The sequence below is a fragment of the Myotis brandtii genome, unplaced genomic scaffold (assembly GCF_000412655.1).
Source record: "Myotis brandtii unplaced genomic scaffold, ASM41265v1 scaffold68, whole genome shotgun sequence".
Taxonomy (NCBI): Eukaryota; Metazoa; Chordata; class Mammalia; order Chiroptera; family Vespertilionidae; genus Myotis; species Myotis brandtii.
This window is the reverse complement of record NW_005370657.1, coordinates 899,702-927,181: the sequence shown is the minus strand read 5'-3', so window position 1 is coordinate 927,181 and position 27,480 is coordinate 899,702. Positions and strand designations below refer to the sequence as shown.

General features: G+C 47.4%; 2 protein-coding genes across 11 annotated transcripts in view; both read left to right on the top strand.

Annotated features, from left to right (window-relative positions):
* The window catches only part of ODF2 (outer dense fiber of sperm tails 2), a 34,715-nt gene extending 27,431 nt beyond the window's left edge, over window positions 1-7,284 (top strand). For 7 of the 9 annotated variants that reach the window (XM_005881400.2, XM_005881398.2, XM_014529403.1 and 4 more), the window contains 7 exons: window positions 816-926; window positions 1,086-1,190; window positions 2,061-2,219; window positions 3,503-3,603; window positions 4,957-5,119; window positions 5,541-5,666; window positions 6,112-7,284. In XM_005881400.2, the coding sequence (XP_005881462.1) occupies window positions 816-926; window positions 1,086-1,190; window positions 2,061-2,219; window positions 3,503-3,603; window positions 4,957-5,119; window positions 5,541-5,666; window positions 6,112-6,300 (954 nt within the window). In that variant the 3' untranslated portion in view covers window positions 6,301-7,284. Of the gene's footprint in view, window positions 1-815; window positions 927-1,085; window positions 1,191-2,060; window positions 2,387-3,502; window positions 3,604-4,956; window positions 5,120-5,540; window positions 5,667-6,111 lie in introns of those variants that run through there. The other 2 variants (XM_014529404.1, XM_005881403.2) reach the window with 1 other exon arrangement.
* Window positions 7,285-9,347: 2,063 nt separating this feature from the next.
* The window catches only part of GLE1 (GLE1 RNA export mediator), a 20,202-nt gene continuing 2,069 nt past the window's right edge, over window positions 9,348-27,480 (top strand). The window contains exons 1-14 of one of the 2 annotated variants that reach the window (XM_005881397.2): window positions 9,348-9,553; window positions 10,536-10,766; window positions 13,833-13,943; window positions 14,759-14,907; window positions 15,029-15,089; window positions 15,333-15,584; window positions 17,826-18,042; window positions 18,540-18,652; window positions 18,798-18,867; window positions 22,735-22,877; window positions 22,973-23,163; window positions 23,684-23,813; window positions 25,717-25,821; window positions 26,877-26,959. In XM_005881397.2, coding sequence (XP_005881459.1) covers window positions 9,455-9,553; window positions 10,536-10,766; window positions 13,833-13,943; window positions 14,759-14,907; window positions 15,029-15,089; window positions 15,333-15,584; window positions 17,826-18,042; window positions 18,540-18,652; window positions 18,798-18,867; window positions 22,735-22,877; window positions 22,973-23,163; window positions 23,684-23,813; window positions 25,717-25,821; window positions 26,877-26,959 — 1,955 coding nt within the window. In that variant the 5' untranslated portion in view covers window positions 9,348-9,454. Of the gene's footprint in view, window positions 9,554-10,535; window positions 10,767-13,832; window positions 13,944-14,098; window positions 14,207-14,758; window positions 14,908-15,028; window positions 15,090-15,332; window positions 15,585-17,825; window positions 18,043-18,539; window positions 18,653-18,797; window positions 18,868-22,734; window positions 22,878-22,972; window positions 23,164-23,683; window positions 23,814-25,716; window positions 25,822-26,876; window positions 26,960-27,480 lie in introns of those variants that run through there. The other variant, XM_014529415.1, reaches the window with a different exon arrangement.

The following is a 27,480-nucleotide window of genomic DNA, read 5'->3' as shown; positions in this document are numbered from 1 at the left end:
CTGTGTAGGGTAATGTAATGTGGCCATTCAGTGATATTTGTAGAAGTGTATTTTCTTAGATATTATAATTACAAAGGTAAAATATGCTCATAATAAAAATGTAAAACATTACAGAAATGTGATATAGAAGTAAAGGTCTCTGTTAACTGTGGAATGTATTTTTCCAGGGCCCCTCCCCCACATACTAACATACATATTCAAACACATACACACACATTCATCCATTATTCTGCAGCTTGCTTTCCTCATTCAACAATATCTCATGGAGGTCTTTTTAGGTCTTTTTTTTTTTAAAGCTTTATCTCTTCTAATGACTGCTTATTATTTTATCATATCGAGATACATGATTTGTTTTGTCCCATCTGCTAAGGTGAGTATTTGGGTTGCAGGAGGACATTTATTGACCTCAGAAGTAGTTCATAACATAATTGTTGAAAAAGCATGTTGCAACGCAGTAAGTATGGTATAGTTCCATTCTTGTTGAAAATTCAAACTGCTATCCCACTGTTAATATAGAGCCATAAACCAAGGTATGATGCATCCTGATTCATTTTTTCTTGGCCTTATCTCCATTTTCTTTACCGCTTATTATTGCTTTTGTAATGAGAACAAGAAAACACGTGTCCCTTATTTGTATCTATATTCACTGGAGTTGAGCACCGTAGGACTCTTGCCCTGGTGCCTGAGGAGAACCCCTGGGGTGGGTTTGAACAGAGGGGCTTCCCTTTGCTGGCCCCTGGGAGTAGGAACTGAGGGTGGGATGATCACCTGCTCGGAACCTTCTTGTTGGTGACTTACGGGGCCACCTCTTCTAGGCTAGCTTCGCTCCAATGGAGGACAAACTCAATCAGGCGCACCTCGAGGTCCAGCAGCTGAAGGCATCGGCTAAGAATTATGAGGGGATGATTGACAACTATAAGAGTCAGGTAGGTCTCTCTCAAGTGCCCCTGCCCTGTAAGGGCAGCACCTCTCAGCTGCTGGAAGATTGACCAGGAGGCCTTTCCTGGGAGGGGTTTGGTGTGGAAGGTTTTTTTCACCAAAACTTGGCTCTGCCCAAGACCACCTGATGCTTTGTTGGTCCCTAGGTGCTGAAGACCAGATTAGAGGCCGATGAAGTAGCTGCCCAGCTGGAACGCTGCGATAAAGAGAACAAGATCCTTAAAGATGAGATGAACAAAGAGATTGAAGCGGTACTGCTCCCCTTCCTTGCTTTCTTCCTCCACCCAATTCTGTGTCCATCAGTCTGTCTCTCATTTGCCTTTGATCTTCCCTGGTGTGGACAACAAAGATGAACAAATTTTCTTATTGCTGGGCTGGTCTTCTCTACATTCTCTCATCTCTTCTTGCTTATACTTCTTTATCTCCTTCTCCCTCCTGGTTTTTTTCGTTCTCCAACTTCCTTAAAAAAAATCTCTCCTGCTTGGAGCATCCAAGTGGATTCAAATCCAGAGATATGCCATGTGTTAGGCATGCCTATTTCGTTCTGCGTGTTGTCTTTATTTTGTGCCATCCAAAAATTGTGCCTCCTATCCTGTTCCCCAAAGAGCCTTACTCGTCTAGAGTTGGCTTGGCTGTCTAGAAGCAAACAATCATTTTAGTAGTAACCTCGGAGATGGGCTGAGTCCACGCTCAGCCACTGACTTGTTGCATAACCGTGGGCAAGTCACTGCCCTTCTCTAGTCCTCAGTCTTGTTAATTTATACAAGGGGGGACTGAGATCAGGTCGTTCTTACCGTTCCCTCTGACCTACAGCTTTGTGGTTGCCTTTCTAGGGGCTTGGGAGTTAAACTAGGCTCTGATCTTGGCTCTAGCTCAGTGGCCATTGGCAAATGAGCCTTTGATCCTTAAGGTCCATATATGGGGAAAACAACACCTACTTTACAGGTTGTATGAATTAAATGAGTTAATTCATAGAGCCTTTGGGACAATGCCTGGGTCCTGGTGGTGGTATTTGATGATGACCGGACACGCTCAGTGGCCTGCGGGAGGGCAGGCTGCACTTCTTTACCCTTCAGCAGCTGGGCCCTTCCCAACAGTGGGCTTTTCCTCCCCCACCCCAGGCACGTAGGCAATTCCAGTCCCAGCTGGCTGACCTGCAGCAGCTGCCTGACATCCTCAAGATCACGGAGTCTAAGCTTGCAGAGTGCCAAGACCAACTGCAGGGCTACGAGAGGAAGAACATCGACCTCTCAGCCATCATATCAGATCTGCGCAGCCGGGTAAGGGACTGGCAGAAAGGGTCCCACGAACTGGCCCGAGCAGGGTCCCGCTTACCAAGATGAGCTGCACGCCCCCCAAGGGAGGACCACTTCTTTTTTCTTGGCTGCCGTTTCTGAAAGGAGTGAGATATCATCAGTGCTGTGAAATAAAAGTCTGGTGTGCCAAATGCCTCGTGTTCGCACCAAATGATTATAGTTATAGGAGCCGTCACTCATTGGAGTCCTTGGGCCCTCCTGTTGTTACCCCTCCCCCAGGGCTGCAAGTCTCCGCCTGCCTCTGCCCTTCATGCTCTGCTGCTGTCCTCAGCCTTGCACCCACAGGCAGCAAGCCACGGGTGTTCTTTTTTTTCCATTTTCTTGCTTTAGCTGCCTCCCCTACTCAGCAGAGCCATTGCCTGAGATTCTGTCCTGAAAGAGGGCTCCCTTCCTCCCAGAAGCAGCCTGCCTCTGGGTGATGGGCGCCATGCCTACGATGCCTCAGAAATTACATGCCTCTCATCTGTAGGGTGACCTTGGGCAGGGCCCTTTCCCTCTCTGGACCTGCTTCACTAATAATAATAAAAGCTACCATCTCTAGAGCACATGCCCTGTGCTCCACCATCCTCCATTCTTCTAGGAACTTTGTAAGGTTTATTGCGCATTTTATAGCAAGCAGCCCAGGGCATAGAGGGAGAAGGAATTTCCTGAGGTCACCGAGCTGATACTTAATCAACAGGGATTGGGACCCAGCCAGCTCTATCTGGTTCCCAAGCCCGTGTCCCCAGTATCTTCAATTACCTCGTGCTCTTGAACCTGAGCATCTCAGGGCCTTGCAAGCCCAGATATCTGAGGTCTCTGTAGAGCATCCCTCTGGATAACTTCTCGCACTTGCCAGCCTGAACGAATTGATAGCTTTCCTCTTGCCTTGCCCGCACTTGTCCCCAATTAAGGGGAGAAGGAAATCAGCACGACGACAAAGTGATTGGCAAAGAGCTCCCCGGTGTGTCCTGTGGGCCTGCCATCTGCTTCTGCTTCTCCTGCCGGCCCCGGATCCCACTGAGTGGCCTCTCCTGAAAGAGCATCGGCGTGGTTCTGCAGATCCAACCTGGCTCTGGGTGTGGGCAAGCCCAGCCGGGGAGCCAGCCCTAACCTGTCCCTGCTCTCCTCTCTCCTGCAGGTTGTGTGTGGAGACTTGGATGCCTGCTGAGGGCAGCATGCCTCTCCTGGGTGTGGATTACAGGTCAGGGAGAAGGGGGGCCGCACCGGAAGTTCTTTCGTAAACCAGTCTGTTCCTGTCATTTTAGATCGAGCATCAGGGGGACAAGCTGGAGATGGCGAGAGAGAAACACCAGGCTTCCCAGAAGGAAAATAAACAGCTGAGTCTGAAGGTGGATGAACTGGAGAGGTTAGAGGCACTTGGTTCCAACTCTGTCCTCTTCCTAGGACCTGAGACTTTCATCCGCTTAGCTGCTTTGGGCTTAGTGTGCTGGAAGGTACTAGGCAGACCTCAGAGGAAAAGCTGCTCTCAGCGCAGTGGTAAGCATTGTGGGAGAGGAAGGTGGTCTCCTGCCGGGGGTGATGCTCCAGAAGACAGTGGTCAACATCAGACCACCCATAGGACCACCTGTCAGGCACACTTTGTCCAAGCAAACCCGCAGGGCCTGCAGGCTGCTGTGGGGCATTTCCTCCCCACTCTGCTCGGTGTTCCCGATCATCCTTCCCACAAGCACTCTGATTCTTCTCCCGTGGACACAGGAGGCCGTCAGGGGTGGATACTACACCTTTAGGAATCAGAAGCTGATTACTAATCTTGAGAAAGGGACCAAGGCAGGGAAAAGAGTGTAGCACGTGGGGTTACTGTGAGTCTTCAATGAGATAACTTCAAGGGGCTCAGCACATTACCTGGCAAACAAAATGTCCAGTATAGGTGGTGTGTAGTTGGTATCCCAGTTTAAATGAGGAAACAGCTCCGGGAGAGTTCAGTGACTTGCCCAAGGTCACTCAGCTGGTACCTGGCAAAGCTGCAACTTAGCCTCCTGTCTTCCTCCAGAGCTTCTAGCATCTGGGAAATGAGGGCTTGAGGTCCTGGGCGGCTGTACCTGCTCATGCAGCCTACAGGGAGAAACTTGAACCAGTTGGTCTCTTGGGCCCCACCTCACCTCTACTCTGCGTTGCTGGCCTCAGACATGCAGCTGGACTCGGCAGGACTTGCAGAGCTCCTTAAAGTGGAGCATGTTCCACAAGTGCAGTGGCGACTGCACTTGCACATCGGGATGGTCATGCTGCCCATGGCTGGTCAGGCGAGATACTGAGTGGTCCGGCTGAAGTCCCTTTGCTGAAGGAGGCAGCAGTGAACAGAAGTGAGGGCATGAGTTTTGGTGACAGGCCTATCAGCTGTGTGACACTGGGCCAGTGACTTCACATCTCTGAGGCCGAGTGTCTTCATCTGAAAGGGGGGGAATAAGGGAACCCACCTTCCCGAGCTGCCCGTTGCTGTATTACATGAAGATGTGCACACTTAGCACAACCGCACTCACTCTGCTTCCTTTTCCTGCCTTCACACGGTTCTCCAACCAGCTGCTCCAGTTGCAATTCCTTGCCGCCTGGCTGATCAGCAGGTTCCTTTGGTTTATTCCTGTGGCTCCTTGGAGGTTCCCTGCGTGACGAGAGCCCTGGTCCAGGGTGACTGCAGCCCCCTGGCAGGGTGAACAGGGCAGGTATGGGGATGAACAGGATCTGATTGAGTGCTTTCACCTAGGAAACTGGAGGCGACCAGTGCCCAGAATATCGAGTTCCTACAGGTGATTGCCAAGAGGGAGGAGGCAATCCACCAGTCCCAGCTGCGGCTGGAGGAGAAAACACGGGAATGTGGGTCCCTGGCAAGGCAGCTGGAGAGCGCCATTGAAGATGCTAGGAGGCAGGTCAGTGTCAATTCCATTACTAATCCTGTGACCTTGGCCCAATCACATAACCTCTCTGAGTGTATTTTCCCACCTAAAAAATGGGCCTAGAGTAGTACCTGCCTCGTGAATTCACCATAAGGATCAAATGAGCAATTATTGTGAAGGACCTGACCCCTGACTCATGATTGCTCATTTAAGTGTTGCCTGCGTGGGATCAGACAGGCTTGTCACATCTTAGGACGATGATGACTCATGGGGTGTTGGGAAAGGGCTGGTAAAGATGGTTGCTGAGGTAAGCTCCCACCCTGAGGCCCCAAACAACTCGCCATGGTGATGTGCAAGTGTGGTCCTTGAGACCAGACAGTGGAGTGGCCCAGGCTTCTCCTTGCTAGGTGTTCACCGTCAGGTGGGCACCTCCACCTCTGTTCCTTCCGGGCAGGTGGAGCAAACCAAGGAGCACGCAGTCTCCAAGGAACGAGCAGCCCAGAACAAAATCCTGGATCTTGAGACCCAGCTGAGCAGGGCCAAAACGGAACTCTCCCAGCTGCGGCGGAGCCGTGACGATGTGAGTCAGGCTGGAGGGCAGAGGGCAGAAGAGATGGGAGTGGATTGAACTTTGGGCTTCCTGGGACCTGCAGGGCACGGTGTTTTGTTGTTTTATGAAAAGGACATGGTTTAATTTTTCTCTATCCCCGAAGGATACCCCTGGCAGATCCTTTTTATTTTTTTATTAACGGCTTTAAGATATCATTTTATATACCATGAAAATCACATTTATGCAAATTTAAACTGCATCATTCAGTGGTTTTTAGTATATTCAGAGTTGTACAAGTATCATCACAATACGAGTTTAGGATATTTTTAAAAAGAGACTCTATACCCATTAGCAGTCACTCCCCAATCCTCTCCCCGTCAGCCCCTGGCAACCCTAATAAAGTCTCTGTGTCGCTGTGGCCTTGTCTATGCTGGGCATCTCACACACACTTGACCCAACTCCGCTCCTCTCGTAGGCTGACCGCCGCTACCAGAGCCGGCTGCAAGACCTGAAAGATCGCCTGGAGCAGTCGGAGAGCACGAACCGCAGCATGCAGAACTATGTCCAGTTCCTCAAGTCGTCCTACGCCAACGTGTTTGGGGACAGTCCTTACACTACCTACCTGACCAGCTCTCCCATCCGCTCCAGGTCTCCTCCTGTCTGAGCCCGCCTGTCTTGGGCCGGGAGCCCAGACCGATGCCATGGGAACTGACAAGTTGCCAAGCCATACCTGGAAAGCCTGTTGCTTTTCCTCTCTCCCAGTGACGAAGTGTGTGTTTAGGATCTTGTGCTTAGCTACTGGCTCCATGACAGTCCCTAGAGCAGCAGGGCATGAAGCAGCAGGAGCCACTCAGTTCTCCCCTCCCTGCTAGAGTTGCCTGAAGGAAGTTTTTAAGTACCTTGCCAGGCCTTAAATCTACTACTATGAGGGAACCAGATTTTAACTCACTGTGACTTAGCTCATTCCTTTCCTGAGAGAATGTGTGGACTGGACTTTTTCCTCCAGTCCCCTACACCCCTCTTTCTAGAAATATATTTCTTAAGTAAATTCTTGGACCTGAGCCAGCAGAGGTCCTCACCACCCCTCCTGGGTTGTGGGCACATTTACTTCCGCTTTTCCTTATTTCCTGGGTGCGGTGTTTTCCCACGCCCGATGGAAACCTCTCGTATCCGAGTTTCCTTAAGGCCACTTGCCCCACGCACTTCACAAAAGACACTCAAGGGCTCGTGTCCAGTTGGCCTTTTTAAAAGTGTGATCCCAAGATCATTAATTTTTGTTTCTCTTTGCCAGGTTTGTATCTATGGAATGCATTTATCTTTGAAATATTTGTGTTGCTTTACAAAAAGCTTTTATAATCAATATTTAAGACTCCATGGATGATTTCCTTTACCCACCCCCATCCCTCTTCTAAAAATGATTAAGTATAGTGCTTAATGGGAGCCAGTAACTATTTTTAAAGTACTTGGTGCATGGAACATTAATCTTTCATTTCATTGTGGCCCAGCTAGTTTGTCCTGTGGGCGCTTTTTGTGAGATGACTGGAGGCATTGTTCATTGTTGGGGTGCAGACCACTTTAGCTGTTAGGAGAAAGAAATTGAGATGTGTGTATATATGACTTTTTAAAATGTTAATTGGTTTCTGAATGATGTATTGCCTATTTTTGTTCTCTTCAGATTTTTCCTGTATTTAAAAGAAAGAACAACAGCCCTAGCCAGTTTGGTTCAGTGGTTAGAGTATAGGCTCTCGGACTGAAGGGTCTCAGGTTCGATTCCAGTCAAGGGCACGTACCTTGGTTGCAGGCTCATCCTGGACCCCAGTCAGGGCATGTGCAGGAGGCAAACAATTGATGTGTCTCTCTCACATCACGTCTCTCCCCCTCCCTTACACTCTTTCTAAATATCAATGGAAAAATATCCTCAGGTGAGGATTAACAACAAGAACAACAAAAAGATTTTTAAATTGATTTGAGAGAGAGAGACATCAAACTTTGGTCAGTTGCCTCCCACACCACCCCGACCCAGGATTGAACCCACAACCTGGGTATGTGTTCTCTGAAGATGCTCCAGCCGACTGAGCCACACCAGCCAGGGCAACAAATTCTTTAGCGAGAACACATTTGGTACGGTGCTGAAACGTAACCTTTCCACTTAGCTGGTATTAAGCCTTCTGGCTGATCCAGTCTTGTTCTCTCTCAGCCACTATCACCCAAGTCCAAAACTCCAGAGAATTCCCCTATGTCCTCAAAGGCAGTGGCCACACCCAGGCGTCAGGATTTCATGACCAGAAAACTCCCTCCCCCCACACCCAAATTTTGGTGACATCTGTCGTTTCCAGCTGTTAATTTTGCCAAGGAAATTCTGACAAAACAACTAGTAGCCACCATTGCCACAAAGCCAAGCCTGTTTTCACACCCTTAACAAATGGACTTGAACTTACATGGAGAATATATGAAAGACCTTCCCTAGAAAGGACAGTTGGCACTCATACCAATGTACATACCTATTTATATAATTCATCCTTATTTTCATCAAACCAATGAACACCTCAGTGCAGGGCACGGGTATTTATAATGCTGGTGTGGGAAACACCTCTCCCAATAACGTTCTGTTTGGGTTTGCTTCCCCGCCAACGCACCAAAATAATAGTAATGTTCTGTTTTTCTTTGTCCAGAGTTTGTAAAAAAAATGAAAAATGTTTATATTGCTTCAAACTCCAGAGAGAAGCCTTCTATCTCAAATTAATCCCCTAAGACAGAAAAAAGAAGAGTCTAAACTTTAGACTAAAGTGAAAGGATCGGGTCTGGCCAGTGCTGTTCAGTGGTTGAGGGTCAATCCGAGTCAGGAGGTCACGGAAGCCAGTCAGGGCATATACACCCCCCCACCCCACCTTGCGATCTCAGTGGGGGGCATGCAGGAGGCAGACAATGATTCTCTCTCATCATTGATGTTTCTATCTCTCCCTCTCCCTTCCTCTCTCTGAAATCAATCAAAACATTTTTACAAAGTTAAAGGATCCGAATCAAAGCTGGCTCTGGGTAATAAAGTGTATAATTTAGTGGTTTTTAAGTGTATTCACAAAGTCGTGCGATCATCACAATGATCTAATTTTACATTTTCATCTCCCCCAAAAGAAAGCTTCATGCATTAGTAGCCACTCCCCTCCCCATTGCCCTACAGCCCCAGCCTCTGGCAGCCACTAATAAGAGTCTTCATGTCTCTGTGGGTTTTCATTCTGGACATTTCACATAAGTGGAATTATGTAATATGTAACTTTGTGACTGGCTTCTGTCACCTGGTATAATGTGTTCAAGGTTCATCCCTGTTGTGTAGCACATATCTGTTCATGTACATCCGGGTTTAGACTTTTTGGCTATTCTGGGTAATGCTATTATGAACATTCAATAAGTCTTGGTATGGACGCACATTTAATTCATTTAGTAACTCTAACCTTTCTGAAGAAATGCCTGACTTCCACAGCAGCGGCCACCGTTTAGGGTCCCGCCAGCAGTGTGGGGGTGATTCCAATTTCTTCACATACTCATCAATACTGCGTATTCCACTTTCTACCACAAGGAGGCTCCAGGCTTCTGAAGTGCGCCGGTCTGAAGTTCCCCGCAGGGCCCGGCCCTCCGGGTACGCAGGCGCACTGGAGATCCGGAACCGGAAGTGGGGCGTACAGTCTTCCGGAGGCGGTGTTGCTGTGTACAACTGAGTGCACGCCCCGGAAGCGGAAGCGAGCGCTCGTTTACGGGGCGGCTGATTCGAGGGCTTGTTTTTCCACCAGCGGCATCTCGGAAGAGCGGCTGCAGCACGGGCCATGCCGTCCGAGAGTCGCTGCTGGGAGACCCTGCAGGCGCTGCGCAGCTCCGACAAAGGTCGCCTCTGCTACCACCGCGACTGGCTCCTGCGGGGCGAGGTGAGCAGTGGATCCAGAGGCGGCTGTAGCCCTTCTGGCCGCTACGCCGGCACCCCGTGCGTCCTTTCTAACCACCCGCATTTGTTTCTCGACTCCTGTTTGTGCACCACGCTGCCCTAGGGTTTCTGCTCTCCCCAGCCTATTCCAGCCGCTGGGGACACCCCTTCAGAGGCGCTCTTCTTTCTGAAGGCTCCGTGCGACCCGCAGCCAGACGAGGCGCCTCCGCCTCTGTTGTCAAAGCAGCCCTGGCCCCAGGGTCAGTGAAGTTACTGCCTGTGCTAGGACGGGCAGATTTTGCAGTGAACGATTAATATGACGTATTGCTGCAAGTGAAGCACCACACACAAACTTTTAAATTTTTTTATTTGTTAATATATTTTTATTGATTTCAGAGAGGAAGGAAGAGGGAGAGAGAGAAACATCAATGAAGAGAGAGAATCATGGATCGGCTGCCTCCTGCACGCCCCCCACTGGGGATCGAGGCCGCAACCCCGGCATGTGCCCCTGATCAGAATCGAACCTGGGACCCTTCAGTCCGCAAGCCGGCGCTCGGTCCACCGGGCCAAAAGTTTGATCGCACAGAGTTTTAGATGACATTGGAGGACCTGTGAAGTTTACTGGGGGCGTGATCACTGTATTTGCAGAGTTCTGTACTAGACCGCCAGGTGGAGGGGGCATGTAGGAACAGTTAAGGCATACCTCCTGTTCCGGAGTTTCTGGTAATCTAGCTACTGCCCTGTCTCTTTAGACTTCTGTGTAAAACAATTCTAAAGCGTTCCCCTGTCTTTTATATCTTTGACAATTTTAAAACATACATACCTTACATTCTAGAGGCTGAGTCCCAGGATTGGTCTGTCTGGTGTATACTCAGGTTATACATCCTTAACAGGAATACCGCAGAAATGAGGCTGTGTTCTCAGGAAGTGCTTCAGTCTATCTCAGTTAACATGCAAGTTGAGCTTCACATCTTCTTCTTCTCTAGGATGTTTTAGAAGAATGTGTATCCACTCCCCAGCTATCTTCTTATGCTGGATGGGTGGTAGATCATGTCCTACCCCACACACAAGAGAACCTGTCTCCCTCTGAGACGTCAACATCCTCTAGATCCACTTCAGGCCTGGACCAACCTTCATTTGTTCCCAAGTCTCCCATCAGAAGCCTTGCCTTTTCACCAGCATCCCCAAGAACACCAGCAACACCAGATGGGACCAAGGTAAGGTTTTCGATCAGCTGAGGACAGACGACAGGGGTGGTTGCAAAGTTGAGTTGTGTAATGTCATCATGTGACAATGCCTTTGCCCTGCATAAAGTCGTGGTTGTTTCTTGGTAGCTGTTTGTAGGGACAGTGTTGCCCACATCACCCTGTGTTCGCCTTATGAAGACCGAGAGAGAGAGATTCCCCTCTATTCTCAGTACCGAGAGTAGTAACTAACGTCATGAGCAGTTGGATTGTTTTCCACATGAACCTTGCATCTGTTTAACTGGAAGCTTGCATCTGTTTAACTGGAAGCTTGCATCTGTTTAACTGGTAAAGTTTCCCTTTTTGTGCTGGCTGCTGGGGCATAGAATAAAATTTAACCTGTGCTTAGGATTTACACATCTTATCATTAGTTCTGTCTGAGTTTTTACCTATTTTTCGCTCTATTTTGTCACTGCCTTTGTTTGTTTCTCTCACTTACAAAGTAAGTAAATTGTTATCCTAGCCAGTTTGCCTCAGTGGCTAGAGAGTCATCGGCCTACGGACTGAAGGGTCCTGGGTTCCATTCAAGTCAAGGGCACATCCCCAGTAGAGGGCATGCAGAAGGCAACCCATGAATAATTCTCGCCCATCATTGCTGTTTCTATCTCTCCCTCTCTGAAATCAATAAAAATACTTTAAGAAAACCCAGTAAATTGTTATTGGTGGTGGTCTTTTTCTGTATTATTGTTTTGTTTTTTTTGGTGGTATATTTTCAGAGTAGTTTGCCTGTATACAGTAGTTCTCTCTTGTCTGAGGTTTCGCTTTCCATGGTTTCAGTTACTGCTGTCAACTACAGTCCGAAAATATTAAATGGAAAAGTCCTGAAATAAACAATTCATACGATTTTAAATTGTGCACCATTCTGAGTTACGTGATGAATGCTGTGCCTCCCGATCTGTCCTGCCTGGGACAGGAATCGTCCCTTTGTCCAGCATCTCCATGCTGTGTCCACTACCCGCCCATTAGTCACTGAGTAGCCGTCTTGGGTCAGATCTACTGTTGCAGTATTGTAGTACTGATGTTCAAGTAACTCTTGTAATTGTAATGTTCAAGTAACTTAATAATGTCCCCAAAGTGCAGGAGTAGGGATGTTGGCAATCTGGATGTACCAATGAGAAGCCATAAAGTGCCTCTTTTAAGTCAAAAGGTGAAAGTTCTCAGCTTAATAAGGAAAGGGGGAAAAATTGTATGCTGACATTTCTAAGATCTATGGTCACAATGAATCTTCCATCCATTAAATTGTCAAGAAGGAAAAAAAAATTTGTGCAAGATTGGCTGTTGCATCTGAAACTAAAAAAGTTAATGACCACAGTGCATGATAAGTGTTCAGCTAATTGGAAAAGGCATATAATTTGTGGGTGGGTAACATGACCAGAAAGCTTGTTTGATTGATGGCAATGTGTTTTTATGCCAGAAAGTATTGAGTCCATATGAAGACAACAGATAGTAAGCAAGGGATCCCCTAAAATGAGTGACACCAGGCTATTTACTGCATGTGAGGGATGGTTACACAAATTTAGGAATAGGTTTGGACCGAATAAGGGGGACTATAGGTATACAGGAGCATGATTTATTTATCTATCTTTTTTTTTTAAGTTTTATTGATTTGAGAAGGAGAGAAACATTGATTTCTTGTTCTACTTACTTATGCATTCATTGGTTGATTCCTGTATGTGCCCTGACCAGGGATCAAACCTTCAACCTTGGTGTATCAGGATGACGCTCCAAGCAACTGAGCTACGCAGCCAGGGCTACCATTTGACTGTTTTTTGTTTGTTTGTTTTGTGTATGTTTGTGTGGGTTTTTTTTGAAAGTCTATGTAGCAATGATTTTATTCCATCGTTTAAATATCCCTGGATTCTCTATGTATGTTTTTTAAATTGATTTTTAGAGAGTAAGGAAGGGAGAGGGGGCGGGAGCCACACTGGCCAGGGCAATGATGGTCTGTTTTCTGTATGTCTCTGCTTGACATTATTTCCGACTTGATCCAGTTCTCAAACATCCAGGGCTTTGCCTTTCCATCTCTCGATTCTGCCTAACGCTCTTTGGGTTCACTTTTCAGGAAGACTCAATGTGGTAAGATGGCTGTTGGTAGCACTAGACACACACCTTCTTAGGTTAGAGAAGGCCTCCTAGATAGCTTCATCAGAGAAACTCAGAGATGAACTCTGGCCTCGCTTGGCTCTCAGCCTCATTGCTGAAGTGGATACTGGCTACAGGAGGCTAGAGGACTTTGCTAGCTGGTCACCTGCTTGCCCCTGAGGCCAGGAAGGTGAAAGAATTGAGGATGTGGATTGGGGTTGCTCCATCCAAACCATCCTGGCACAAATGGACACTATCAGAAAAAAAGGGGGGAAATTTGCTGGGCAGATCAAAACTAGCAAGCAAGCAGAAAAGAAGTTGTTCCTTGTGGTGTGTGTGTGTGTGTGTGTTTAAGGAAAACAAAGAAAACAAGGTCAGTATCATGAAAAGCTCACTAGTTCTAACTTCCTTTGTTTTGTTTTCATTGTTGTTTATAAGTAGGAATGGGACATCTTATCTGCGCCCTGGACATCATCTTCTCATTGTGTTCTCCGAGCTCATCCTCCCCGTGAGGGCTCATTTCCAACTCCCCCTTGGACCGCTCCCTGGATGAGCAGCAGCAGCATCTTTTGATAGTGAAACAGAAGCTTACAGTGTCATTTGGGAAACTTGTTTTCTGACCCGATGTGATTGTCAACTGTGAGGGAGTGTTGTTTACTCTTCCTCCTTTCTCTCTGCGGTGGGTCAATTCAGCACCCCGTCTTTGCCTGGGGTGCTTAAAATATTAAAACAGGCCCGTTGTGTGTGTGTGTGTGTGTGTGTGTGTGTGTGTGTGTGTGTGTGTGTTTAAGGAAAACAAAGAGAACAAGGTCAGTATCACGAAAAGCTCACTAGTTCTAACCTCCTTTGTTTTGTTTTCATTGTTGTTTATAAGTAGGAATGTGGGTTTTGTCTTGAAGGGATAACAGCAACCATACCATCTTAAAAGCTTAATTTTCCCATTTTCTGTCTGTACAGGGCAAACGTGAGTCCCAGCACACAGAGCCCATGTTACTGCAGTCCTCCAGGGGCATCAAGGTGGAAGGCTGCATCCGAATGTATGAGCTGGTGCACAGAATGAGAGGAGCAGTAAGTGACCCACAGTGAGGTGCAGTTCCTCAGGGTTTATGAAAGCCCACTGTGTGCTGGTCATCGTGCCCTACTGCGTGCTAGCAGCTGCTGACTGTTTGTGGAGGAAGTGTGATGTAGCAGTCCCGACTAAGCCATTTTCTGTCTGTCAGGGCAAACGTGAGTCCCAGCACACAGAGCCCATGTTACTGCAGTCCTCCAGGGGCATCAAGGTGGAAGGCTGCATCCGAATGTATGAGCTGGTGCACAGAATGAGAGGAGCAGTAAGTGACCCACAGTTAGGTGCAGTTCCTCAGGGTTTATGAAAGCCCGCTGTGTGCTGATCATGGTGCCCTACTGCGTGCTAGCAGCTGCTGACTCGTTTGTGGAGGAAGTGTAATGTAGCAGTCTCTCAAGTCAAATCCAGTTTCAAATCCTCTTCTGTTTTACATGTGACTTTAGGAAAACTGCATAGGCTTTCCTGGATTCCATTTACTTCTCCAAAATTGGAAGGTGACCTGGGGTTTTAAGATAAGGTTATCCTGAGAAGATGGACCTTAGGCATAAGTGGATGTGGGGGGAAATCTAGGCAGAGATAAGGACATGAGGAATGGATTGAGGTAGAAATGTACCTAGCAAGTTTAGGATATTGGGATAAGGATTTTGATAGATTGCTGCTGAGTTTAAAGATCAGCCCAAGGAGAGAGGTGACCGAGCAGAGGTTCGGAGAAGTACGCGGATGATTGTAAGTCCTGGGACATCTGCTAGAGTTAACCACAGGGTAAGGGAGCGAGGTGGTAGTGCAGCTCCGGCGAGCAGGGGCTGATCCTTTGCAGGAGGGCCTGAGGCTGTGGCAGGAGGAGCAGGAGAGGAAGGTGCGAGCGCTCTCTGAGATGGCATCTGAACAGCTGAAGCGTTTTGATGAACGGAAGGAACTGAAGCATCATAAAGAATTCCAGGACTTGAGGGAAATGATGGAAAAGAGGTGAGTCCTGAAGTAGGACTGGAAATGTCGGGAGGGTCAGCTGGAACTGACAGTTTTAGGAAGAGAGAAGACGGTTTTAGGCAGCATCCCTGACTGATCCTCCCTGCCATTCCTCACTCAGCTCCAGAGAAGCCCTGGGGCAGCAAGAGAAGCTGAAAGCTGAGCATCGCCACAGAGCCAAGGTCAGAGCCTGGGAGAACCCGTGTGGGGGTTTCGGGGTCTGGCTGTAACCTCCCGAAGAGTCAGTTCTGGCAAACAGTCGTGGAGGACCTGGCCCCTTTCTTGCCTCTGTGTGACTGACCCTGGGCAGCCCTTTCCTGCTCTGGGTCCGTCTGTGAAAATATGTGGCCCGCATAGAGCTTGAGGATGTAGAAAGAGGAGGCCAGGAGCCCCTCAGAGAGGTAACTCGGCAGCCCTTTCTATAGATTCTCAACCTGAAGCTGTGGGAGGCAGAGCAGCAGCGGCTGAAGCGGGTGGAGCAGGAGCGGCTGCGGAGGGAGGAAGGCCAGGTCCGCCTGCGGAGCCTCTATGCCGCGCAGGAGGAGCTGCTGCACCTCAACCAGCAGCTGGACTCCGTGGGCCAGCACAGAGACCTGAAGGTGGACCTGCTGGCCTTGCGGAGCCGAGGCAACCAGCTGTGCGGCCTCATCTCGGGGATCATTCGGACCACTTCAGAGGTGAGGGGGCTGCAGGGGACTCTGTTCTGTCTGCAGATTGTGTGCGTGTGCGTCATCCCCGTCCCACATGGGGCTCATAGATAGAGTCTCTCATCTTAGGTTTAAAAAGTGTGTTTTCTGATTGCAAAATACTTTATCTCGTTCATTCAGGAATGTCTATTGAATGCCTGCTATACTTATCAATATTAAAAACTTACAGAAATTTTTATTGCTTTTTTCAGTTAATGTATTTTGAACACATAATTACTCTAATTACTAAAATATCCATGTTTTGAAGGCACTGTTAAAACATGCCAGTATTGCCTTAACACGTAGTATGTAGTCAATAAGTATTGGATGGATAGATGAAATTGGATGTTTCCAACATATAACCATACCAACATGTATTGAAAAAAGCATGTCTGTACTTACCTGGCAGGGGAGATACCATGATCACGAAGGTGGTTTTCCCAGGCCAGGGTTATCCATTGCACTCCGGATGTGCTGGCCCCTGTGATTTCACACCCCTCCTCCCCCCCCAAAAAAGAAAAAAACATGTCTGTTGGTGGACATTTAAGTTTCTATATTTTCACTATTGTGCATAACACTGCAGTGACACCATTTTATTTATTTATTTATTTATTTATTTAAATATTTTTTTATTGATTTCAGAGAGGAAGGGAGAGAGAGAGAAACATCTATGATGAGAATCGCTGATCGGCTGCCTTCTGCACGCCCCCTACTGGGAATCGAGCCTGCAACATGTGGCCTTTACTGGAATCAAACCTGGGACCCCTCGTCTGCAGGCCAAAGCTCTATCCACTGAGCCAAACCAGCAAGGGCCTGAGAGTTGTATTGTAATGTAAAACACTTTTAAAATTAATTTAAACCTAAATAGCAACATATGGCTACCTTATTGGACAGCACAGATCTAGGAGCTTGCTCAGATTTGTGTTTGATAGTTGTGGGCACATGACAACTTCATAGGGGGTAGTATGTATGTAACTGTTTTTGCACCATGCCAAAGGTGCAAAAGGCTATCTGATGGCCTTTCCACTTGTGATACTCAGGTCAGCCCATGGCTTCAGATACTGTCAGCCTTATCTCCCACCGTGAAGGTCCCCGAGGGCCTTTAGCTAGTGCAGTGGTTCTCAACCTTGTGGCCCTTTAAATACAGTTCCTCATGTTGTGACCCAGCCATAAAATTATTTTCGTTGCTACTTCATAACGGTAATGTTGCTACTGTTATGAATCGTAATGTAAATATCTGATATGCGGGATGGTCTTAGGCGACCCCTGTGAAAGGGTCGTTCAACCGCCAAAGGGGTCGCGACCCACAGGTTGAGAACCGCTGAGCTAGTGGCTCAGTGGCCATTGCTGACCATTATTCATTAGGGGTGGTATGTTTTACGTTTTTCTAAGTTTATTATTCTTTCTGGAATTCAACTACAAGAAGAAATGCTTCCCATAAACTATTATCTTGAGGTGCAGCCTGTAGAAGAAAGAAAACAAATATTAGAGTCTTTCCCTCATCAGTTTCCAGCATAATGAGTTGCTTTCCTAGTATTCTACAGCAACTTAAGAGGGCTTTTCTTTTTTAAACTATCATTAGGAACTTAGGAATTTAGGGGGGAAAAGATAAATCACTCTACCTCCATCCCACTAATGGAAAGATGAGCAAAGGACAGGACAGTGTATAAAAGCACAAATATAGCCGAAACCGGTTTGGCTCAGTGGATAGAGCATCGGCCTGCGGACTGAAGGGTCCCAGGTTCGATTCCGGTCAAGGGCATGTACCTGGGTTGCGGGCACATCCCCAGTAGGAGATGTGCAGGAGGCAGCTGGTCGATGTTTCTCTCTCATCGATGTTTCTAACTCTCTATCTCTCTCCCTTCCTCTCTGTAAAAAATCAATAAAATATATTTAAAAAAAAAAGCACAAATATAATTGTCTAACAGATTTGAAAATAAATTCAAAATCGCCATTAATACATGGAATGCAAATGAAAACACCATATCGTTTTTGTGTAGACTCTTGTCACAAATGTTTAAAAAGCTCTTCCGCCCGGTGTTGGTGGTGGTGATGGTAAATTGGTGTTACCTTTATGAGAACAGGAAAGCAGTAGGTATCGCCACTTTGATGAATGGTAAGACATTAATACAACAGTTGGAATTCCAGAAATACATTGGCTTGTGTAAGGTGTGACTCAGCCCCACAGGCTGCCTAGGCATAACCACAAAGCTCTGCCTCTCACCCTGACAGAACGGCTTTCCCACGGCAGAGGACCAAGCCGTGGCCGAGAGCGCGCTGCAGGAAATGCGGGACCTCCTGGCGGACGCCAGGGCATGTGAAGACAAGAGGAGGCAGGAAGAAGAGGAGGCCCAGGTGAAGCGGCAAGAGGCACAGGCGCAGCAGAGGCCGGAGGTCCGCAAAGAGTGCCCCGCTCCCAGCCAGGGCCCGGGAGGGAAACGGAGCGAAGGTGAGTGTCCTGGGGTACGATCCTTGTTGTAAGTTTCAGCACATGCGAAGGAGCAAGAAGGCGTTTGAGTATCGGCTGATGTGGAGCCTGACTTCAGACTCCAGCACTTGCCATGAGGACTTGAAATTCTATATCATTCTAATAGATATATTATTCCAAGTATTGCTGCTACTGAGTATTTTAAATAAATATGTACAAAATACATGCTTGTTAAAACATAAGAGAATCACTGTAGTGTGATGGTCGAGAATGCTGGCTTTGGAGCCAGATCAGTGGGAATCTAGTTTTACTGCTTCCTAGCAATGTGACCTGGGCAAATTGGTTAACCTTTCCACGTCTGTTTCTGTATAAAATGAAGATAATAATAGTATCTGCTTCATGGATTAGACAGTAAAAGCAGTTGTGCATGCATGAGGTGATTAGAACAGTGTCTGGTTCGTACTAAGTGTTCAGTAAATACTAGCTACTGTTAAGAGAGCCTGTCTTTTACTCCTCAGACCTCCAGGTGAAGGTACAAGACAGTACAATGCAGTGGTACCAGCAGCTGCAGGAAGCCTCCCGTCAGTGTGTGCTGGCCTTTGAGGGACTGACCAGCAGCAAAGACAGTCAGGTAGGAAGGGGTGGAAGCGGAGATTCTCTGGGCCTCAGAGTTCTCTGATCAGCCTTGTGCCCCAAAGGTACATGTGTAGCGTGTGACGTTCCCTAATGCAGCTCTGCAGAAAGCGATCTGTCTCCTCCCGGTTCTCTCCTGGCAGGTCAAAAAGATAAAGATGGACCTCCAGAAGGCCGCCACTATCCCCGTGAGCCAGATCTCCACCATCGCAGGTTGGTCACAGGCGTTAGGAGCACGGCCCCTCACTTGGTTTTATTACTTTGTAAGACTCCAAATCCACTTACCTGTAAGGTGCCCACGGACAGCACGTTGACTGCATGTTGACAGTCGGATCAGGCGTATGTAAGGTGTATGCCTCCTATTTTGCCCTCCTTTGTTTCCTCTTCAGCACATGGAAGGTGATAATTATGTGTTTGGTGGCTTGTTTTTAAATAAGCTGTAGCTCTAGCCCAGGGGTGGGCAAACTTTTTGACTCGAGGGCCACAATGGGTTCTTAAACTGGACCGGAGGGCCGGAACAAAAGCATGGATGGAGTGTTTGTGTGAACTAATATAAATTCAAAGTAAACATCATTACATAAAAGGGTACGGTCTTTTTTTTTTTTAGTTTTATTCATTTCAAACGGGCCCGATCCGGCCCGCGGGCCGTAGTTTGCCCATGGCTGCTCTAGCCCGTTTGACTCAATGGCTAGAGCAGTGATGGCAAACCTTTTGAGCTCGGGTGTCAGCATTTTGAAAAACCCTAACTTAACTCTGGTGCCGTGTCACATATAGAAATTTTTTGATATTTGCAACCATAGTAAAACAAAGACTTATATTTTTGATATTTAGGTTATATATTTAAATGCTATTTAACAAAGAAAAATCAACCAAAAAAATGAGTTTGAGTGTCACCTCTGACACGCGTGTCATAGGTTCGCCATCACTGGGCTAGAGCGATGGGCGATGGGCCAAAGGGTCCCGGGTTCGATTCCGGTGAACGGTAAATACCTTGATTGCAGGCCCTGGTCGGGGCACGTGCAGGAGGCAACCAATCAATGTGTTTCTCTTACATCGATGTTTCTCTCTCTTCCACTTCCCTAAAAATCAATGGAAGAATATCCTTGAGTGAGGATTAACCAAAAATAAATAAATAATAAGCTGCATGTTAATAGTGAATTATTTAGAGTGGCTCTGACCTAAAATTGGACGTTGCTGCAGAAAATATTGCCAAGGGGACCTAGGGCGTGACTCAGATTCTTGGCTTTTGTCCTGCACCAGCTTTTCCAGACTCGAAGCCGGTCCTGCTAGCACTTTAGACTCCTTCCTTTTCTCTCCAGAGACTGAGATGAGAGAGTAGGAGCCAGACAGAGGAAAGACCGTCTTCCTTTCTTCTTTAGAAACAGGTTTATGTTTTATAGCAACGCTCTGGTTGTGGAGCCTCCAAATGACAGACCTGCTACTGAGTGGCGGGGGCACATGGACAGCTGGGACTCCCAGGTCCCCTGATTGACTGGGTGCCTACAAAGCGTAGGAAGGTTGCCGTTTCTGCCCTTGAGATGGTATATGATGGAACTTACCTATCACATCGCTGCCTGAAATTCTTTCTGGAACAGGGCAAGGTATAAATAAATAAATACGTATCACTTTCTGGAATTTAAAGTGCCTTGACCTTTGATAGCAAGCAGCGGGGAGAGGTGGCTCGACAGCCATCCCACACCTCCACCACTCCCCCCGCAGGCTTAGCCGCAGCCTTTGCTCCTCAGGCGACCGACTGCCTTACCTCCTCTTTCATCAGGAAATCGAGACGACAGGTGTGAGAGCCTGCGATGCCGCCTGCACCTGTGCACAGCTGTACTTACCTCTCAGGCTCCTGTTTCAGAGGAGGCCGTGTCCTGAACCATGCTGACCCTCTGCCTCATTCCCATCCCCTCCCATCGCCTTCAAGGCTTTGCAGCATCGTTCATGGCCTTCCCCTCCTGTTTTATGCGAAATTACTCCCTTGTTACAGGCTCCTTTTCTTTTAAACATGCATGAGTCACTCACACCCTAAAATACATTTCCTTTGATTCTACACCTTTGAGGATTTTCTGGTCTTCCTCTCAGTTCTGTTTGGCGCCGTTGATTTTCCCTTTGTGAAATGTGACTCCTTTGGCTTCCATGGAGCGTTAGTTTCCAGGCTCTCCTCCTGCCTCTTGCCTTTGGTTCCTTGGTCTCCTGCCCTCACCTCAGTAGTAGGTGTTCCCTAGGGGTCTGCTCTCACCCTCACTTCTCCATCCCTCCATGGCTTCCAGCATTACTACCTGTGTGCTGATGAATGACTCCCAAGTCTACCTCCGACTCACCCAGTTCCTCTGAGCTTCAGATTCTCTAGGACCAGCTCCTGCGGGACACCTGTGCGTGGATGGCTCTCAGAGACCTCAGGTGCAGTGTGGTGAGGTCCGAGCTGGTCATTTCCTTATGCCTGTTTTTCTCCTCTTTGTGCTGAGAAATCAGTAGCACCATTGTCTATTCAGTCACCTTAGCTGGAACCTGGAAGGCACCCCTCTGACTGCCTCCTCTGTTTCATTCTCCACATCTAATAAGGGGAACATTCTTAAAGTAATTAGGACCATGGCAGGGTATTTTCTAAGCTGGTGATGCCGTGCTAATTTAATCCTCGCCCGAGGATATTTTTCCATTGATTTTTAGAGGAAAAGACAGAGAGAAATACTGATGTGAGAGAAAAATACATCAATTGCTTGCCTCCTGCACGAGCCCCAACCAGGGCTCAGGCCAGGGAGGAGTCTGCAACCGAAGTACATGCCCTTAACTGGAATCGAACCCAGGACCCTTTAGTCCACAGGCCGACCCTTTATCCACTGAGCCAAACCAGCTAGGGCAATGCTGTGCTAATTTAAACTTTGCTTGCATGTGTTGGAGGACCTCATGGCGGGAATGAAGCTAGGTCTCGGGCTAGAGACTTCAGGACCCTGTTCTCTCTCATCTCGTCTTCCTCTGTGCATCTCTATGCGTAGTTTGTAGATGGCTGTTCTTCGGTCCACCCGAAGTACATGCCCTTAACTGGAATCGAACCCAGGACCGCTTAGTCCACAGGCCGACCCTTTATCTACTGAGCCAAACCAGCTAGATCAATGCTGTGCTAATTTAAACTTTGCTTGCACGTGTTGGAGGACCTCATGGCGGGAATGAAGCTAGGTCTCGGGCTAGAGACTTCAGGGCCCTGTTCTCTCTCCTCTTGTCTTCTCTGTGCATCTCTGTGCGTAGTTTGTAGACGGCTGTTCTTCGGTCCACGTGGCAGTTGCAAGGTCCCACTGCTTACGAGTGTACGTGTTGCTGGGGCACGTCAGGAATGGACTCTGTCAGTTGGCTGATCGGCTCAGCTAGACAACTCTACCTGTAGCCCATGTCGGGATTGGGGCACACAGGCTCTTTTATACAAACGCAGCTACTAGAAACCCACTTTGTGTCTGAGGATGGAGGAAGGCGGGTCTCGGAGAAGCCGGGGGGATTATTGTGAGCTGGAGAGATGCTCTGGAAGGTTTTCCCTCGAGATGCAGTGGCTCCTGTAGGCACGTCAACCACAGGCGGTGGGATCTGTAATAACACTTATCTCCACACTGTTTATCCCTCTGTTTGATGTGTTAGTTTCAGAATTCATTCCCAAATGAGGGATTCCTATGAAATAATAGAAACCCACTTTGTGTCTGAGGATGGAGGAAGGCGGGTCTCGGAGAAGCCGGGGGGATTATTGTGAGCTGGAGAGATGCTCTGGAAGGTTTTCCCTCGAGATGCAGTGGCTCCTGTAGGCACGTCAACCACAGGCGGTGGGATCTGTAATAACACTTATCTCCACACTGTTTATCCCTCTGTTTGATGTGTCAGTTTCAGAATTCATTCCCAAATGAGGTATTCCTATGAAATAGTATGTCTTGTGTCCTTTTTGCATTCCCCCACATATGTATTTGATTGTCATGCATTTTTCTGCATCAGTATTTTGTCCGTAGGCTCTGAACTTCTATAGGGCTGCACAGCTGGGTTTATGTAGATTCCTTCTAAAAAATAGGTTGATTTAAGTCACTTTATCTCTTTCGTACCCAGGCTCCAAGCTGAAGGAGATCTTTGACAAGATCCACAACCTACTCTCTGGAAAACCTGTTCAGTCTGGTGGGCGCTCTGTGTCCGTCACCCTGAACCCACAGGGCCTGGACTTTGTCCAGTACAAACTGGCAGAGAAATTTGTGGTGAGAAACCTTATTGCCCGAGTACGGGAAGACGAGGCTGGTGCGCAGCACGTAGCCATTCGCGATATTAACGCCGTCCCCATCTCTGTCGCCAGAAACAAGGAGAGGAGGAGGTGGCCTCTCATCATGAAGCTGCGTTCCCCATCGCCGTCGTGGCGTCCGGGATCTGGGAGCTGCACCCGCGGGTGGGGGACCTCATCCTGGCTCATCTGCACAAGAATTGTCCGTACTCTGTCCCTTTCTACCCGGCTTTCAGGGAGGGAATGGCTTTGGAAGACTATCAAAGGTGAGGCCGGTCTCCTGACTAGCCCTAGGGCGATTCGTGAAGTAGAAATACTTGTAGAATTTATATTCCTCCTCACAGCTTTTATGCGTCTTGAATGTTATATCAGAAAATACAATGTTTTTCATGCAAACTGGACAGTTATTGGAATTTGTGGATTTAGGTGCCAATAATCAATATAGTTTAGTGGAAAGAATAATGGATCTAGAGTCCAGGAGTTTTGGAATTTTATCCCTGCTTTGTCATTGAATAACTTTACAAAATGGGTCAATAATTTTACCTCTTTGGGTGTCATTTTCCTTATTTGTATATGATATGATGACCTGTGAGTTCACCTCACAGGACTTATATGATGTACAGATTTGATGTGGATGTGAGTGCTTTGTAAACAACGTCTTCTACAAATGCATTAATGTGCAATAATGTATTAATAATATGTTGTTACTTTTAGCCATGAAACCTAATCTCTGCTCTGTCACTCTCATTTTGACCTTGTCACACTGAATTTCTTCCTCCCACTTAGAATGCTTGGCTACCAAGTGAAGGATTCCAAGGTGGAGCAGCAGGACAACTTTCTGAAACGCATGTCCGGGATGATGCGTCTCTATGCTGCCATCATCCAGCTCCGGTGGCCGTATGGAACTCGACAAGAGGTAGTAGGAAAGGCTTACTGCCGAGAATGCGAGGTCGGTCCTTAGTCGGTGTTCTGTCCGCAGGAAATACTGGCCTTCAGAGAGGGCCTCCAGTTACGTGCTGAGTTCAAGTATACCGCCGCTTCATGTGTCTTCTTTAGAGAAGTTGATGTTGATTATTAGGTAACCAGTTCATAAAAGAATCAACCAGCCCTGGCTGGTGTGGCTCAGTTGGTTGGTGTGATTATTGAGCGTTGTCCCACGCTCTGGAAAGTCACTGATTTGATTACCGGTCAGGGCACATACCCAGGTTGCAGGTTCAATCTCTGGTTGGGATGTGTATTGGAGGCAACCAATCGATGTCTCTCTCTCTCTCTCTTTTTCTTTTTCTTTCTCTCTCTCCTCCTCTCCCTTTCCTTTCCTCTCTGTCTGAAATCAATAAAAACATATTTTTAAAAAAGAGTCTACCAGACAGTAGTCGGTTGTAAATTGAGCTTTATGGTTAGATTTAAATGGACAGATGGAGGTTTAGCAAGCCATGGTGATACACAGCGACAGAGCCACAGCTGGGGTCCAAGGTTTGACCTGCCAGCTCAGTCTCTTTTGTGTGTGTGTTTTAATTTTAGAGAGAGAGGAAGGGAGAAAGAGAAAGAAACATCAGTTTGTTGCTCATGCATTTATACAGTCATTGGTTGCTGCTTGCATGTGCCCTGACCAGGCATTAAACCTGCAGCCTTGATGTATCGGGACGACACTCGAGCCAGTTGAGCTGCCCAGCCAGTCCCAGAGGCACCGATTGGCAACATGGAGAAGCCAATGGACTTGGGAACCTAAAGAGAAAAGGGTCTGAGTTAATTGAACCCAAGAAGTTTTTTGTTTTATTTAATATATTTTATTGATTTTTTTACAGAGAGGAAGGGAGAGGGATAGAGAGTTAGAGACATCGATGAGAGAGAAACATCGATCAGCTGCCTCCTGCACACCCCCTACTGGGGATATGCCTGCAACCAAGGTATATGCCCTTCACCGGAATCGAACCTGGGACCCTTCAGTCCACAGGCCGACGCTCTTTCCACTGAGCCAAACCAGCTAGGGCAGTGATTGCAAACCTATGACATGCGTGTCAGAGGTGACACACGAACTCATTTTTTTGGTTGATTTTTCTTTGTTAAATGTCATTTAAATATATAAAGTAAATATCAAAAATATAAATCTTTGTTTTACTATGGTTGCAAATATCAAAAAATTTCTATATGTGACACGGCACCAGAGTTAAGTTAGGGTTTTTCAAAATGCTGACACGCCGAGCTCAAAAGGTTCGCCATCACTGAGCTAGGGCAACCCAAGAAGTTTTTATTGTGCACCTGCTCTGTCCCAGGTTCTTCACTAAGGTAGCAAAATAATAAGTGTCGATTAGGGTAACTGTTGATCTATGGAATTCCTGAAATTGAAGCTGACAGATTTGTATTAAAGGGATCCTGTAAAGAATGTGTGGGCTTCAGAGTATTGGAACATTTAAAAACAGAGTTCAGCCCTAGCCGGTTTGTCTCAGTGGATAGAGCGTCAGCCTGCGGACTGAAGGGTCGCGGGTTTGATTCCGGTCAAGGGCATATGCCTGGATTTCGGGCTCGATCCCCAGTAGGTGGCATGCAGGATGCAGCTGATCAATGATTCTCTCTCATCATTGATGTTTCTATCTCTCTCCCCCTCTCCCTTCCTCTCTGAAATCAATATTTTAAAAAAAAAAGCATATTAAACAAAACAAAACAGACTTCATTTGGCTTTGGTGGTTTCTATCCTGCTGCATGTGCTTGGGTTAGAGATGTGGGGCTCATGTCCACTAGGTCATGGCTGGATGATAGCATTGGGAGTGTAGCTCTGAATAAAGTGAGATCAAATCATGACCACGCTTCTCTCCTCCCAGGTTCACCCTCATGGCTTAAACCATGGCTGGCGCTGGTTGGCACAGATACTAAACATGGAGCCCCTGTCGGACGTGACAGCCACCCTCCTCTTTGACTTCTTGGAGGTACACAGTGCAGTTATCAGTGGTCGAAGCAGCCTTGGGCCTCTGCGTGACGCGAGTGGGGAAGCAATACAGACACGGGTGATGGTGGACAGCATGGGTCCAGTGTCAGATTTTCCTTGAGTCCTACGACAGGCCTAGCTTTTGCTTTTTCTTCCCACTGTACTTGTCTTCTCATTGTAGAGAATGGAAAACTGTACATCCCAGCATAAGTGAAAAGGGGAATTTGTTTTAGGGATAGAAAAGTGACTCCCAGGACCAAGGGCAGGATACCAGTGGTCCTCAAACTGCGGCTGGCGAGCCGCATGCGGCTCTTTGGCCCCTTGTGTGTGGCTCTTCCACAAAATACCACGTGTGGGTGCGCACGTACAGTGTGATTGAAACTTCGTGGCCCATGCGCAGAAGTCGGTATTTTATGGAAGAGCCACACTCAAGGGGCCAAAGAGCCACGTGTGGCTCGTCAGCCGCAGTTAGGGGGGATTGGTATCCCACCATTGCGATTCATAATTCTCAGCACAGAAAATATAATTAAACAGCTTGAGTCAGGTGTCTCTCTCATCCAGAAGGCGTAAGGGTAAGGGTTTCTGTTGAAAGGAGACACTGCTTAAAGAAAGAAGGCACATGCCATAAATTTGGGGCCATTTGGCCTTAAAATGCCAATAGTTTCTAATCACCTTAAAGCTCCTGAAGTCACAGTACGTGAACAGTGACCCTGAATCATTGAGAACACGGTGGGATTCTGTATCCTCTGCTTACTACGGTTGGGGGTATGCCAGCCCTTTAGAAAGGCTTATTTTCAGTACAGTAAATCAAAGAAGACTAGTTAATTGAGTTTGGTTCATATTAATACCTGGCAGGCTGGTTAAATGTAGGTATTGCCATATAGAGAGAAATGCTTCAGAAGAAAGTTGTATTTTTCCATTTATTCCCTTGGTTGCTAGCCCAGTGCCATTCTGTGGCTGAAGTTCTGGACAGGAGTGAAAGGCCAGGGCTGATGGTAGTTTCCGGATCTCTCGGGTGAGTGTGAGCTTTCATTCTCTGCCTGTCTTTCCCCCTAGGTGTGTGGGAATGCCCTCATGAAGCAGTATCAGGCCCAGTTCTGGAAGATGATGCTTCTCATCAAAGAGGACTACTTCCCCAGGTATTAGCCTTGTTGAGCAGACACCAGGGATTCGGAAGGTAGAACTCAGGACATCAGATACCCTTGGGCGCTGTTACATGCTGGTTTGACTTGGTTAAAAACACCTGCATTAAGTGTGACATCCCCTACTCTAATCCTCTTTGATATCTGAATAAACATTTTTTTTTTAAGTATCTTTTTATTGATTTCAGAGAGGGAGGGAGAGATAGAAAGAAACATCAGTGATGAGAGCGAATCATTGATTGGCTGCCTCCTGCACGTCCCCCCACCCCCCCAATGGGGATCAAGCCTACAACCCTGGCATGTGTCCTGACTGGGAATCGAACCGTGACCTCCTGGTTCATAGGTCGATGCTCAACCACTGAGCCACGCCAGCCGGGCTGAACTATTAATAAGAGTCTCTCTCGTTGCTAAATGAAAAAACGAATAGGAAGATCTTGGATTCAGATACCTGACATTGTTTTAAACTCTATTCTTTTCCACCATTTTCCCCCCCCCCGCCCCCCCCCCCCCCCCCCCCC